The 16010-nt window shown below is 43.4% G+C and overlaps 1 protein-coding gene across 1 annotated transcript in view; it reads left to right on the top strand.

Annotated features, from left to right (window-relative positions):
* The first annotated feature begins 7370 nt into the window (after nucleotides 1-7370).
* wwox (WW domain containing oxidoreductase) overlaps nucleotides 7371-16010 on the top strand; it is a 253753-nt gene continuing 245113 nt past the window's right edge. Inside the window, exons 1-4 of the mRNA XM_031802167.1 lie at nucleotides 7371-7659; nucleotides 7864-7928; nucleotides 8598-8655; nucleotides 13133-13302. Of these exons, the coding sequence (XP_031658027.1) occupies nucleotides 7553-7659; nucleotides 7864-7928; nucleotides 8598-8655; nucleotides 13133-13302 (400 nt within the window). The 5' untranslated portion in view covers nucleotides 7371-7552. The remainder of the gene's footprint in view (nucleotides 7660-7863; nucleotides 7929-8597; nucleotides 8656-13132; nucleotides 13303-16010) is intronic.

Raw genomic sequence — 16010 nt, 5'->3', positions numbered from 1 at the left:
CAGCCTCAGGATGTGTGGTTTCCAGTTTACATAGAGTCAAATTAAGTTTGTTCAGGGCCATCGATGTGTCTGCTTGGGGGGGAATATTTGTGGATGGATTATAATCGAAGAGAATTCCCTTGGTAGATAATTTCTCACATTTGATTGTGAGGAATTCTAAGTCAGGTGAACAGAAGGACTTGAGTTCCTGTATGTTGTTAAGATCACACCACATCTCGTTAATCATAAGGCGTATCCCCCCGCCCCTCAAGATGCTTGTTTCTGTCAGCGCGATGCATGAAGAAACCAGCTGGCTGTACCGACTGCGATAGCATGTCTTGAGTGAGCCATGTTTCCATGAAGCAAAGAACGTTACAGTCTCTTATGTCTCTCTGGAATGCTACCCTTGCTCGGATTTCATCTACCTTGTTGTCAAGAGACTGGACATTGGCGAGTAGTATGCTCGGAGCGGTGCGCGATGTGCCCGTCTCCGGAGCCTGACCAGATGACCGCTTCGTCTGCCCCTTTTACGGCGTCGTTGTTTTGGTTCGCCGGCTGGGATCCAATCCATTGTCCTGGGTGGTGGGCAAAACAGAGGATCAGCTTCGGGAAAGTCGTATTCCTGGTCGTAATGTTGGTGAGTTGACGTTGCTCTTATATGCAATAGTTCCTCCCGACTATGTAATAAAACCTAAGATTACCTGGGGTAGCAATGTAAGAAATAACACGTAAAAAAACAAAATACTGCAAAGTTTCCTAGGAACGCGAAGCGAGGCGGCCATCTCTGTCGGCGCCGGAAATTATAAGTGCAAGGTGAATAATCAAAGGATAAAACATTTTAATAAATGTTTATTTTAATTTAGCTTATAAGGAATTTATCGAAAAACATTATTTTAAGACCACTATTGAAAAATACAATGTTCAGACTGGTATGTTGACAATATTGGGCTTATAGTGAAACAACAATTGTTGTAAATGTAAAAGTGGGATTGGGAGTAGGGGTTTGTAGAATCTATAATATATATGGAGTCATTTCATGGGTAACCTAAAGTAGCAGGTGTAAACGAAACGCCTGAAACTAGATCTCCTAGCCTACAACATACTGGTCTTGACGAGAAGACAAAAACTGTTGGGGGAGGTTCTCCTCTGCACTGTTCAACCAATCCAGTAAATGTGGAGGAGGATTTAAGATGGAGTGTTGGTCCAAAAGCGAAAATAATGTCACAGACACTCTTTCCACTGTTTTGGGGACTGACCAAGGGTGAACATCTGCCCCCTCACATTGGCGATTTCAAGTTGAAGGCCGACCGCAGAACTGCAGGCATTGTTTCCAGAAAACAGGATCTCCCATTAACAGGATTTCCCATTATATTGAATGGGGAAATGGTGATCTTCTAGGTCAATATTTGTGGATAGTTGTTGTTACGGATACAGGTATCATGTGTGTATTTGTTTTCTCTCCTACTGCAGGTGGCAGTCATCAGTCGCCAATCATTCGTCAATCTGAAGACACATCCTGCTCCTTTTCCCTTACCCAATCACATCCCCTTTCCCCTGGTTTAAATGAAACCCAATCAGTTGTCTCTGAAGCTATCTCTCTTTTGTTTTTGTGCCTACATGTCACATTTGTCTGTTATGTGAGTATGTATTGTTGTGGCGTATGACTGTTTGTTTGTTGGTGGGAAAAGGGGATACCAAACCAAGTCGCCCATGTGCATACATTACCCGTAGGAAAACTTTGTCTAAATACCCTAGTTAGAACTGGGCGGACCACCCACTGTATTTGATTGGTTAGTTAGCTAGCTGTTCATGAAGCAGGCTAGACTAGCTTATTTTTGATATTATATGTCTTATTTATTTCCTTGGGTCCGGCTCAGCCCCCAAAAGTGTTGGACGGCAGTTTTAGGTTGTCTGTTCTTATTAGTTCTCACTGCTCCTTTTCACTGTCATGATTTGCATGACATATGTTACGTGTCTCGTTTCCATCCCCCCTACACTGCAGGGCCAAAGGGGTTGGTAACAGTTATATACAAAAAACTGAATACAATCATGGTACCAATAATGTATTATATTTTACAAGATGTATGTCCTTTAAAGTGGAAATATGTCACTTTTTGGGTGATCCTACCAAATTCACATATTTAGTTTAGTTATAGATCTATCATTCTACTTGAAGCAAGTCTGATAAGCGGTAGATCTGTTCTATGTGTGTTATCTATATGCTTTCCTTCTTGAGTTTTGTTTTTGCATCTTTTACTTTTGGTTTTGTACACTAGCTTCAAATGAGCTGAAACAACTATTTTTGGTAATGGGAAAGTGTTACTTTTTTCTTAAATGTTTTACTTTAGTTTAGCTTTTAGTTTTTTTAGTACATATTTTCTTAACTCTATTTCTTGAACTGCATTGTTGGTTAAGGGCTTGTAAGTAAGCATTTCACGGTAAGGTCTAAACCTGTTGTATTCGGTGCATGTGACAAATAACATTTGATTTGATCAGCTACTCTTCCTGGCGTCCACATGAAACATGACAAAATACATAGTGCAGAACATTATTAGTCAAGGACTGAAATACATCAACTCAAAACGTCACACATAGCCTACATATTAGTATATACACACAATATCTAGGTCTAATGCATAGTACAATGCAAATTACAATACAATATATATAAAATGGCTGTGTCTCTTCACAATCCCCTTTGTACAGTAAGGTGTTCTTTTGTCTGTTTTTTTATACTGGTTTGATTGCTAGCTTGTGTTACCTGGGGTGGCAGAGAGTGTCATGTAGTCATGGCTCTATTTAATACTTTGCGTTTCCCAGCCTCTGTTCTGAACCTGGGGACTGTGAAGAGACCTCGGGTTGCATGTCTTGTGTTGTACGATAATTGATTGAACTGTGTGTCAACTCCTTGAACAGACAGTTCAGTACCTTCAACACATCAATACCTCACACAAAGACCAATAGTGATGCAGTGTCGTGTCTTTGGCTCTGCTGGATTAAGTGATATGACATGCTATTGTATAAAATAATTTCTCTGTAATTAATATTACCTCATTAAGCTAATCAGGTAGATAATTAACTAGAAAGTCGGGGCACCACGAAATTATGTTTATAGAGCTGTTATCTTCCGAATAAGCTCTTAAAGACCTGGTAATTGTCACGTTCTGACCTTTATGTCCTTTGTTTTGTCTTTATTTAGTATGGTCAGGGCGTGAGTTGGGGTGGGCAGCCTGTTTGTTTTTCCATGTTTGGTTTCTGTTTCGGCCTAGTATGGTTCTCAATCAGAGGCAGGTGTCGTTAATTGTCTCTGATTGAGAATCATACTTAGGTAGCCTGGGTTTCACTGTTGGTTTGTGGGTGTTTGTTTCCGTGTGAGTGTTTGTCGCCACACGGTACTGTTTCGGTTTTTGTAGATTTCACGTATTCTTTTATTGTTTTTGTTCGAGTGTTCATTTGTCTTTATTCAAAACATTATGGACACTTACCACGCTGCATCTTGGTCCGATCCTTACTCCTCTTCAGACGAAGAGGAGATCTGCCGTTACAGAAACACCCACCAACCGAGGACCAAGCAGCGTGGTAACAGGCAGCAGCAGCAGCAGCAGCAGCAGCAGCAGCAGCAGCAGGGGAGGCAGCGATATTTGGAGAAATGGACTTGGGAGGAGATTTTGGACGGTTCCCAGTGGAATATCGCCGCCCCAAAGCAGAGCTGGAGGCAGCGAAAGCGGGGAGGCGGCAGTATGAGGAGGCAGCACGGCAGCAAGGCTGGAAGCCCAAGAGGCAGCCCTAAAAATGTATTGGGGGGGACACACGGGGAGTGTGGTGAAGCAAGGTAGGAGACCTGCGCCAACTTCCCGTGCTTACCGGAGAGAGAGAGGGACCGGGCAGGCACCGTGTTATGCGGTGGAGCACACAGTCTCCCCAGTGTGTGTGCATAGCCCAGTGCCATTCCAGCTCCTCCTCAGGCCGGTGTACATGGGACCAGCCTTACGCATGGTGTCCCCGGTTTGCCAGCACAGCCCAGTGCGAGCTATTCCACCTCGCCGCACTGGCCTGGCTACCGGGAGCATTCAACCAGGTAAGGTTAGGCAGGCTTGGTGCTCAAGAGCGCCAGTGTGCCTGCACGGTCCGGTCTATCCAGTGCTATCCAGTGCCACCTCCACGCACCAGCCCTCCGGTGGCAGCCCCCCGCACCAGGCTGTCTCTCCGTCTTCTGCCTACAGGTGTTCCCGCCTGTCCAGTGCTGCTAGAGCAGCAGAAAAAGGAGAATGCAATAAATATTTACTCTGAGCTGCGCTTCGGCTGATGAGAGGCCGGGTTGTCCAGCATGGATTTCTGGTCCTCTGAAGACTGTCTAGTGGTGAACTGGAGCGTGGTAGAATGGATACTCTGTCAGTCCTCTCCTAGCCCACGTTTAGTGACGACTGCTAACTCAACGGCTAGCAGGTATCACTTCCGGAGAATAAGAGTTCAAAGTTCATACCAAGTTGTCATACTTTTAAGCTCATGCTATATTCTGGCTGGTATAGTCAAAATTCATCCTTCCGGAAATTCAATGCTAATTTCATTAGGTTCTCTAAGGTTGGCTTAGTTCTGTAGGTGGTCTTTGTCCTTTCAACGTGGGGACCACAAGTCCACACATCCTTGGAACAGCTTATTATTTGAGCCCTTTTAAACGTAGAACTGTCGCCCTAACGTCCTCGGAACAGAAAGTTACATTTTCGTCAAGGGCTTTATATAGGAGGGGAGAGAAGGGCGTGTTTCATAGTTTATAACCAATGTCTGTTCACATGGGCAGGGCCACTGAGTTGACCATAGTTTACTCTATGATAAACCTTTCTCTCCTTAAGAAGCTAAATTACATTTAATCTTTTCACAAATAGTTTCATATTTAAACGTTTAAATTGCACAACAATTCCATGTGAACCTGATAACTATAATGTGTAGACTTTCCAAGATACAGTTTATGTCGTCCTATCATCAGTAAGAATGTCTCAGACGCCAACTGATCTGGCATCATATTCAGTTAGTACCAACACATATTTTCAGCTGGTTGGATTACCGAAATATGGTTCCTTTCCCAACATCTTTTGATGCTCCCAGACTCTCTATGTTTAGCAAAGGCTTTTCAAGAGTCCTTCTGTAGAGTCAAGAGAGAGGAAAGGGAGAAAGGTATTTATGGGGGGGGTCATAAACCTCACCCACAGGACAAAGTCATGACAGCAGTCAATCTCTCCTCAACTTTGACCCAGGAAAGACTGACATGCATGTTACTGACTCTTTCCCTCCGTGTACATCTAAGTGCGATACGTCCTGCTTTGTTCTGGACCAACTCCAATTTACCTATGTACTTCTTTGCAGCACATGACCACACAGCTGGACAGTAGTCCAGGTGCGACACAACTGGGGCCTGTAGGACCTATCTGGTCGACTGAGATGTCAAGAAGGCAGAGCAATGCCCTATCATCGACAGACCTCTTCCAATTTTAGCAACCATTGAGTCTATATGTTTTGACCATGACAGCTTGCTATCTAGGGTTACAATCAGCAGTTTAGTCTCCTCCACTTGCCCAATAGCCACATTATTCAATAATAGATCTGAACAAGGTTTAGTGTTGAGCGAGTGATTTGTCCCAAAAATGATGCTTTTAGTTTTTGAGATATTCAGCACCAGCCTTTTGCTAGTTAACCATTCATAAACTGACTGGAGTTTTATGTTAAATATCTCAGTTATTTATTTTACTGTTGCAGTTGATGTGTATACTGTTAAGTCGTCAGCTTAAATAGACAAACAGGCTTTATTCAAGGTCAGTGGAAGGTCATTTCTAAAAACTGAAAACAATAATGGCCCTAGCCAGCTGCCCTGCGGTACAACACAATCAACTGAATTTGCATGAGAGAGGCATTGGTTAATGAAAACCCTCTGTGTTCTATTAGATAGGTAACTCCCAATCCATAATAAAGCAGAGGATGCAAATCCATAACACCTAAGTTTTTTCAAAAAAGGTTATGATCAATGACATCAAAAGCTACACTGAAGTCAAACACAATAGCTCCCACAATCTTCTTACTATCAATTTCTTTCAACCAATCATCAATCATTTGTGTCAGTGCTGAGCATGTTGAGTGCCCTTCCCTATAATCATGCTGAAAATTTGTTAATTTGTTTTCTGTAAAATAACTTTGTATTTGAACAAACAACATTTTTTCCAAAAGTTTGCTAAGCACTTGTAACAGGCTGATTGGTTGGCTGTTTGAACCATTAAAGGGTGCTCTGCTATTTTTGGGTAGTGGTATGACCTTTGCCTCCCTCCATGTCTGAGGACACACAGCGTCTTTCTAGGCTTAAATTGAAGATGTGGCAAACAGGAGTCACAATGTATTCTGATACAAACCTCAGAAATTGACCATACATGTTGTCGGTACCAGGTGGTTTGTCCTTATTCGATACATTTAAGTTTTGTAGACTCTATTCAGTAATTCCAATGTTATATATTTGCATTTTATTAAAAGTGTATTTCTTTACATATTTTTTTATTTAACTAGGCAAGTCAGAACAAATTCTTATTTCCAATGACGGCCTACACCGGCCAAACCCGGACCACGCTGGGCCAATTGTGCGCTGCCCTATGGGACTCCCAATCATGGCCGAATGTGATGTAGCCTGGATTCGAACCAGGCACTGCAGTGATGTCTCAGTCGGGATCCCTACATATAGCCTTCAATATACTAGTAGCTTTCAAAATACCAGTATTTGTGTAAACTTTCTAAAGAAATGCTGGTATAAATAATACAATATTAAAAATAAAAGTAATGCAAATGGTCTATAATTGTTTTTAAAGGTGGTTGCAATGCTGTGAAAAACTGTTGTATTGTACTAAAGTGTAAAATCGAAACTCCCCAAATATATCATGTTTTGTAGGGGGACTCTTATTTTGAAGGGGAAAAATCCGTAATCGTGCTACCAGTATAATATCATGCTGCCATGAGAACGATAATCTGTTTCTGATGCCCACTCGCAATTGCTCATATGTCGGTATCTGGATCATTGCAACGTCCCTACCGCATTGACATTGAGGTTTAAAATAGCTAAGGGGTTAGGGACGTCCCAAGGAACCCGAATAGCACCCTGACCCTCGCTAATATGCTAACGCGGTTCAGCCCCTCGAAACCCCTCCCATTCTCGTGCGCAGACGCAGTTTTGGATGAGTAAATTTTGTCACTTTGTTACCCCTAAAATGTATGATACACATGGTCATTTACGGTATGCATACATTATTCATTGTACAAATTATATTAGTGTTGCCATTTTTGTAACTGTAATGTTTCAGTATCTTATTTGAACTGAGGATCGGAATGACTTTACTCCTGCATGACTTCATTACCCAAACAACACTTCGCCGACATAAAACTCATCACCGTATTATTGCGGAAGTGCTGAGGCAGGATTACAACTATAGCTCAGTGGATTATAATCACAGAGTTTCTGATTTCGGTTTTCACAGCTCCGTCGCTTCTGCAAAATATAGATTGTCATTTTGCTATATCTCTGAATTCGAAAGAAACACGGGATATGGCAGCTTTAAAGTATGCTGGTATGGACGATACAGACAGCGAGGATGAGCTGCCCCCAGGATGGGAAGAGAGATCTACGAAGGATGGATGGGTTTACTATGCGAAGTAAGCGAAAATGAACTATTGCGCATTGCTCATAGTCAACCAGTGCCGCTTGATTTTATGGCAGTGTTATGCTTCCCATAAACCAGTCCTTGAACATACAAGCATTTGGCTGTAACATCGATGCAATATTGCGCACAGAATAGAGCAGTGCTATCAGTAATTGCTAGCTAGTTTGATGGATTATCTGTGTCTCTCTCTCCACAGTCATGAGGAAATGAAGACTCAGTGGGATCATCCCAAAACAGGGAAGAAGAGACGCTGTGCTGGAGGTTCGAGTTATTCTCCGGGCAGACCCCATTCTCTACTTTGTTCTTTCTCCCACCAACCCCTTACATCCCACCCCATTCAATTTGCCTGGCTACCCAAGCTCCTTGCTACGCCCACGGACGCTAGTTTCTTCCCCGCAATGAGTCTGAGTACCTTCCAGACTATTTCTAGAATGGAAATTAATTCTTGACCCGATGGGTTGGGCTAGATCCAGAACACACGTGCAGAAAGTGGCGTTTAGAAAATCAGTTTTTGGCTTTGATACTCTGATTGGTTAGTGATGATCCAATCGCTGATTACTTTTTGTACAACACCCCTCATTTTGACATCATCACAAATGACTTCAATGATGGCAGTCTCAGACCTAAGTATGTAGTGAACAATAGAGCAGCGTCGTCAGGCAACCATTCAATATGCCTTTTTGCAAGTGTGTAATTGTCATTACTTATCCACATTGGACCCAATCTTGTGTGTATCATGACTCTGGGTGCACCTGAATGTTCATACTGAGAGGCCAAAACACTGATACACATACAATTCTGCTATTGTATATGTCTCCTTCAGTTAGGATGGCATTCAGTAACAGACCATTCAGAGATAATGAGTTAATGGTATGAATCATGTTTCTGAATGACTTGAGGAGTCTAACTGGAGGATTGTCTTCCCCACAGATCTACCGTATGGATGGGAGCAGGAGATGGATGACAAAGGACAAGTCTTCTATGTGGAGTAAGTCTTCATTTCCTGATGTACTGAACCAGCAAGTTAAGGGGTGACAGTAAAGAAATCAAAACTGGAAGCACTTTATTTTACGGTACATCAATTTACCAGGCATTTAAAAAAGAATGACAAGGTATGGCAAATACACAGTAATAACCTACTAATTACTTGTTTGTTTCTTAGGGCTTCAGTTAAATAAGCACCATATTCATATCAGTTACATGTTTTATTCAATACCAGGCAAATAGCAGTGGAAACTGTTCCGTAACATAAAGTGCTACCAAAAATGTATGGCGCCGGACGGGATGGCTGCCATTTTACTGGCTCCTAACCGATTGTGCTATTCTGTGTGTTTTTTCGCTTAGTTTGTACATAATACATCCACACTGAGCTAAAGGCTAGAGCTGCCACTTTCAAGGAGCTGGACACTAATCCGGATGCTTATAAGAAATACGCTATGCCCTCCGACAAACCTTCAAACAGGCAAAGTGTCAATACAGGACTAAGATTGAATCCTACTACACCGGTTCTGACGCTCTTCGGATGTGGCAGAGCTTGCAAACTATTACGGATTACAAAGGGAAACCCAGCCACTAGCTGCCCAGGGAAGCGAGACTACAATATGAGCTAAATGCCTTTTATGCTTGCTTCAAGGCAAGCAACACTCAACCATGCATGACAGCAACAGCTGTTCCGGACAACTGTGTGATCACGCTCTCCGTAGCCGATGTGAGTAAGACCTTTTAAACAGGTCAACATTCACAAAGCCGCAAGGCCAGACGGATTACCAGGATGTGTACTCAGCGCATGCGCTGACCAACTGGCAAGTGTCTTCACTGACATTTTCAACCTCTCCCTGACCGAGTCTGTAATAACTATATGTTTCAAGCAGACCACCATAGTCCCTGTGCCCAAGAACGCCAAGGTAACCTGCCTAAATGATTACCGCCCCGTAGCACTCACGTCTGTAGCCATGAAAGCTTTAAAAGGCTAGTCGTTGGTCACATCAACAACATCATCCCAGAAACCCTGGACCCACTACAATTTGCATACCGCCCCAACAGATCCACAGATGACACAATCTCTATTGCACTACATACTGCCCTTTCTCACCTGGACAAAGGAACACCTATGTGAAAATGCTGTTTGTTGACTACAGCTCGGCGTTCAACACCATAGTGCCCTCAAAGCTCATCACTAAGCTAAGGACCCTGGGACTAAACACCTCTTTCTGCAACTGGATCCTGGACTTCCTGAAGGGCCGTCCCCAGGGTCCAGGGCCCGCCACGCTGATCCTCAACACGGGGGCACCACAGGGGTGCGTGCTTAGTCTCTCCCATACTCCCTTTTCACCCACGACTGCTTGGCTACGCACGACTCCAACACCTTCATTAAGTTAAGAGGACACAACAGTGGTATGCCTGATCACTGACAACGATCTGACAGCCTACAGGGAGGAGGTCAGAGAGGTGCCAGGACAACAACCTCTCCCTCAATGTGAGCAAGACAAAAGAGCTTATCGTGGACTACAGGAAAAGTGAGGCTGAGCACGCCCCCATTCACATCGACAGGGCTGTAGTGGAGTGGGTCGAGAGCTTCAAGTTCCTTAGTGTCCACATCGTTAACAAACTATCATGGTCCGAACATGACAAGACAGTCAGGAAGAGAACATGACAATGCCTATTCCCCCTCAGGAGGCTGAAAAGATTTGGCGTGTGTCCTCAGATCCTCAAAAGGTTATACAGCTGCACCATTGAGAGCATCCTGACTGGTTGCATCACTGCTTGGTATGGCAACGGCTTGGCATCCGACCGCAAGGCGCTACAGAGGGTAGTGTGTACGGCCCAGTACATCACTGGTGCCGAGCTTCCTGCCATCCAGGATTTCTATACCAGGCGTTATCAGATTGTCAAATTGTCAAAAACTCCAGCCACCCTACTGTTCTCTCTGTTACCGCACGGCAAGCGGTACCAGAGCACCAAGTATGGGACCAAAAGGCTCCTGAACAGCTTCTACCCTCCAAGCCATAAGACTGCTGAACAGCTTCTACCCTCCAAGCCATAAGACTGCTGAACAGCTTCTACCCTCCAAGCCATAAGACTGCTGAACAGCTTCTACCCACAAGCCATAAGACTGCTGAACAGCTTCTACCCCCAAGCCATAAGACTGCTGAACAGCTTCTACCCTCCAAGCCATAAGACTGCTGAACAGCTTCTACCCCCAAGCCATAAGACTGCTGAACAGCTTCTACCCTCCAAGCCATAAGACTGCTGAACAGCTTCTACCCCCAAGCCATAAGACTGCTGAACAGCTTCTACACTCCAAGCCATAAGACTGCTGAACAGCTTCTACCCCCAAGCCATAATACTGCTGAACAGCTTCTACCCTCCAAGCCATAAGACTGCTGAACAGCTTCTACCCTCCAAGCCATAAGACTGCTGAACAGCTTCTACCCTCCAAGCCATAAGACTGCTGAACAGCTTCTACCCACAAGCCATAAGACTGCTGAACAGCTTCTACCCCCAAGCCATAAGACTGCTGAACAGCTTCTACCCTCCAAGCCATAAGACTGCTGAACAGCTTCTACCCTCCAAGCCATAAGACTGCTGAACAGCTTCTACCCTCCAAGCCATAAGACTGCTGAACAGCTTCTACCCTCCAAGCCATAAGACTGCTGAACAGCTTCTACCCTCCAAGCCATAAGACTGCTGAACAGCTTCTACCCTCCAAGCCATAAGACTGCTGAACAGCTTCTACCCTCCAAGCCATAAGACTGCTGAACAGCTTCTACCCTCCAAGCCATAAGACTGCTGAACAGCTTCTACCCTCCAAGCCATAAGACTGCTGAACAGCTTCTACCCTCCAAGCCATAAGACTGCTGAACAGCTTCTACCCTCCAAGCCATAAGACTGCTGAACAGCTTCTACCCTCCAAGCCATAAGACTGCTGGACAGCTTCTACCCTCCAAGCCATAAGACTGCTGGACAGCTTCTACCCTCCAAGCCATAAGACTGCTGGACAGCTTCTACCCTCCAAGCCATAAGACTGCTGAACAGCTTCTACCCTCCAAGCCATAAGACTTCTGAACAGCTTCTACCCCCAAGCCATAAGACTGCTGAACAGCTTCTACCCTCCAAGCCATAAGACTGCTGAACAGCTTCTACCCTCCAAGCCATAAGTCTGCTGAACAGCTTCTACCCACAAGCCATAAGACTGCTGAACAGCTTCTACCCCCAAGCCATAAGACTGCTGAACAGCTTCTACCCTCCAAGCCATAAGACTGCTGAACAGCTTCTACCCTCCAAGCCATAAGACTTCTGAACAGCTTCTACCCCCAAGCCATAAGACTGCTGAACAGCTTCTACCCTCCAAGCCATAAGACTGCTGAACAGCTTCTACCCTCCAAGCCATAAGTCTGCTGAACAGCTTCTACCCACAAGCCATAAGACTGCTGAACAGCTTCTACCCCCAAGCCATAAGACTGCTGAACAGCTTCTACCCTCCAAGCCATAAGACTGCTGAACAGCTTCTACCCTCCAAGCCATAAGACTGCTGAACAGCTTCTACCCTCCAAGCCATAAGACTGCTGAACAGCTTCTACCCTCCAAGCCCTAAGACTGCTGAACAGCTTCTACCCTCCAAGCCATAAGACTGCTGAACAGCTTCTACCCTCCAAGCCATAAGACTGCTGAACAGCTTCTACCCTCCAAGCCATAAGACTGCTGAACAGCTTCTACCCTCCAAGCCATAAGACTGCTGAACAGCTTCTACCCTCCAAGCCATAAGACTGCTGAACAGCTTCTACCCTCCAAGCCATAAGACTGCTGAACAGCTTCTACCCTCCAAGCCATAAGACTGCTGAACAGCTTCTACCCTCCAAGCCATAAGACTGCTGAACAGTTCATCAAATTGCGTCCTGGACTATTTGCATTGACCCCATTTTTTACTCTGCTGCTTCTTGCTGTTTATTATCTATGCATAGTCACCTTCCCCTACCTACATGGACATATTACATCAATTTCCTTGACTATCCTGTACCCCTGCACATTGACTCAGTACCGGTACCCCCTCTACATAGCCTCGTTATTGTTATTTTTATTCTTTACTTTAGTTTATTTATTTTATGCAAATAATTTCTTAGTTACTTTTTAAAAAATCATGCATTGTTGGTTTAAGGGCTTGTATGTAAGGTCTGCTGTATTTAGCGCATGTGACAAATACAATTTGATTTGATATCTCCCCACTGGTGTAAAGTAGACCCATGGCTGTGAGCAGCCTAACCATTCCCCACTGTCTGCCTGAGACTGTTCATGAGGCATTGATTTGGTAGAGAGGGACCTGTTGGAGCATCCGCACAACCACTTAGCTTAGTGTCGTCTTGTCTCATCTGAACTTGGGTATTTCATTTGGTAAAAAATACAACATACAATCTACTCCTTCACCCTTCTCTCTTTCTCTCCCTCTATCCCTGCCCCTTCACTAACAGTCACATTAACAAGAGGAAGACCTACTTTGACCCGCGGCAGGCGTTCACGGTGGAGGACGTGCTGGTGAAGCCGAAGCGTTACGACGGGAACACTGCAGCTCTGGAGATCCTGCAGGGTCGTGACCTCTCAGACAGGGTGGTCCTCATCACCGGGGGAAACTCTGGCATCGGTGAGTTTTGGACTGTGTGTGTGTATGCACATGTGCCTGTGTAATTAACTTATTTATGCCTCAATATAGTTAAATGCACCTTCATTATTTCACCAGTAGGTGGGGGTGGTGTACCACAATTGTTTTGTCTGGTCCTGACAGTGCTTCTCTGTCGTCCCCCTCATTGTATGCCTTTAAACCAGGCATCCATAAACACTATGAAATGTTACACTTAGACTGAACAAGTAATTCACTAATACCCAACATGATTGTATTGAAGGTCAGTAGCACTTTTCACTCATACCTGTATACGGGTTGAAAATGGCAGATAGTAATTGTAATTGTGTGATGGTGAGGATGCAGAGTTGTGTTCCAAACAAAACAACTACAAGTGTTCTTGCTCTAGTTCCTCAACAGCACAGCTAGGAAAGATAAAAAAAAACACCTTATAGTTGAAGACTCTTCTTTGAGCCATGAAGGTGCATTGAAATGACTTAGGAACTGTGCACAGTTTAGAGAGGTGTGTGGCCACTTGGAGACACCAGTTAGTCCTCTCACTCAAACCCTTGTCATGTTTTTATCTTATGTTGCACCTACCCCACATTTTCCAGGAATAATCTTATATTACTGAATGTATCCAGAGTATTTTTTGATTTTGTTATCAACAAATACAGTGAAATGTACAGTAAACATAATATACACATAAATCAACAGTGTAATGTACAGTAAATGTAATATACACATAAATCAACAGTGTAATGTTTGGATTCAGTCTTGTGTTAGGTGAACTGTTGTGTCCTCAACTTTGATCTAATAATTTCCCCATAATCTCCAAACCGTTTAATTGCTACCATGCTTTTGCATAAGCTTTTCTTCTGTAAGAATCATGTCGATTTAGGCCTAGCCGTACAGGCCAATTCCCACACGTGTAAAGGGTTAACTGAGCTGAATTGGATGTCATTGTTAACTGTAATGAATGATGGCCATTTATGGGGAGAAAATGCATGGCTCACTGTATAATGGCCCTGGAAACAAAGGTATTTCTCTGTGTAAATTAGCACAAGTAGCAGCCATTTATCCACAGTCACCGCTTCAGTTGCAGGGAGATAACGACAGCGCGAGGAAAATTAAACAAACATAAAATCGTTAATTGTCTTTGTATTCAAATCATTCCTCTCTCCTAAAGTTCTAGCTTTGTAAATGGAGTGAGTATATCACTAAAGATGGTTGTAAAACAGTGTTGTTGTTTTCAGATTTATAATGACTTCAGACCGCGACTGAACTCATGTGGTTGTAGACTATCTCAGCTTCCCACACATAATTACTTGTTAGTATATATTACTTTGGGCCAGAGGTTCTGCAACACAGTCAGGTTTGTACCTGGTTATTCTCAAGAAGGAACAAAACAACAAGGATAGCATCCAGGGTAGAATAAAGAGCTGAACTCTGGCTATCATGTTGAAGTCATTCGAGAGAAACAACTTTTGTCAGGTAAAAATGAACTAGTCAAATGCAAAAACATATAGGCCTTCTGTCACTAAACATATTTAGTCAAATGGATAAAGCTGATGTAGCTTATTACCTGTAACATAGTCCTCTTACCGAGACACTTTCCAGTGAGTGAGATGGTGTTTTTTTGTTCCTCCAAAAGAGGGCACAGAAGCTCTTTCAGGTGCAATGTGGCGATCTGAATAATACACCGATCTTTACACTCATCAGTCCCTTTGTTTCTCTTAAAATACAGAATATCTAACGTATCAAAAACACACTTCGATATTTTAACAAAGTTTCTCTGTTGATCTATTGATTCTGATTACGCATGGTGCATTGCACCCGGTCTGTCATTTATTTCCCCCTATGATAGGGTTCTTGTTTTTCATTGAAAATGATCAGACACTATTATAAATGAAATAACCCATTGATATTATTACAAATATTGTCTAAATTGTAATGTTTGTATTGTAGTGTCAATGCCTAATGAACACACATTTACCTAACCTTTGTCCTCCACTTGTCTCCCAGTGTACTGAATATGAATTATCCTGCTATAATAAACAGTATTCCAATAGTAATTGCCACCAGTAGCGAGCTCCCTTGACATCCTCATGGTCCACATGTGAAATGTGCTTATGCCAATTGACTAGACACAGTGAGAATTGAAATAGCACCAGTTGTGTTTCAATCTTAACGTCAAGGCTATTTTCATTTGTTCAACAGAATCGTTTTAACAGGAAATATGAGGACAATTATTTGTCACTATAGCTGGCTATTATTTATTGTGTTAATTTAGCTCTTAATGCATGGGGAATGTACATATATGAGGCGATTAATGCATGAAATGTAATGCTGTCTGGTGTTGTTAACAGGCCTGAATAGGCTCTAGTAATATTGCTGGAAGGCGATACAGGGATGTGGTGCGTCTCAGCTTACAGCATTAGTCTTCTTTTCTCCCTCTCTCCTTTTTCATTTAAAAACCAGTAACAACTCCTGTTTTGCTGTAATGGAAATGAATGGTCGCTGTTAGCCGATCTCACCTTCTCGCTATTTCTCCTTCTCTCTCTCTCTCTCGCAATTCATTTAAAAGGGGCTTTATTGGCATGGGAAACACATGTTTAAACGTTTGTTTGTATACTGCTGCTACTCGCTGTTTATTATCAATGCATAGTCACGTCACCCCTACCTACATGTACAAATGACCTCTAACCTGTGCCCCCGCACACTGACTCGGT

Source organism: Oncorhynchus kisutch, linkage group LG22, assembly GCF_002021735.2.
Source record: "Oncorhynchus kisutch isolate 150728-3 linkage group LG22, Okis_V2, whole genome shotgun sequence".
Lineage (NCBI taxonomy): Eukaryota > Metazoa > Chordata > Actinopteri > Salmoniformes > Salmonidae > Oncorhynchus > Oncorhynchus kisutch.
This window is presented reverse-complemented; position numbering and strand designations above follow the sequence as displayed.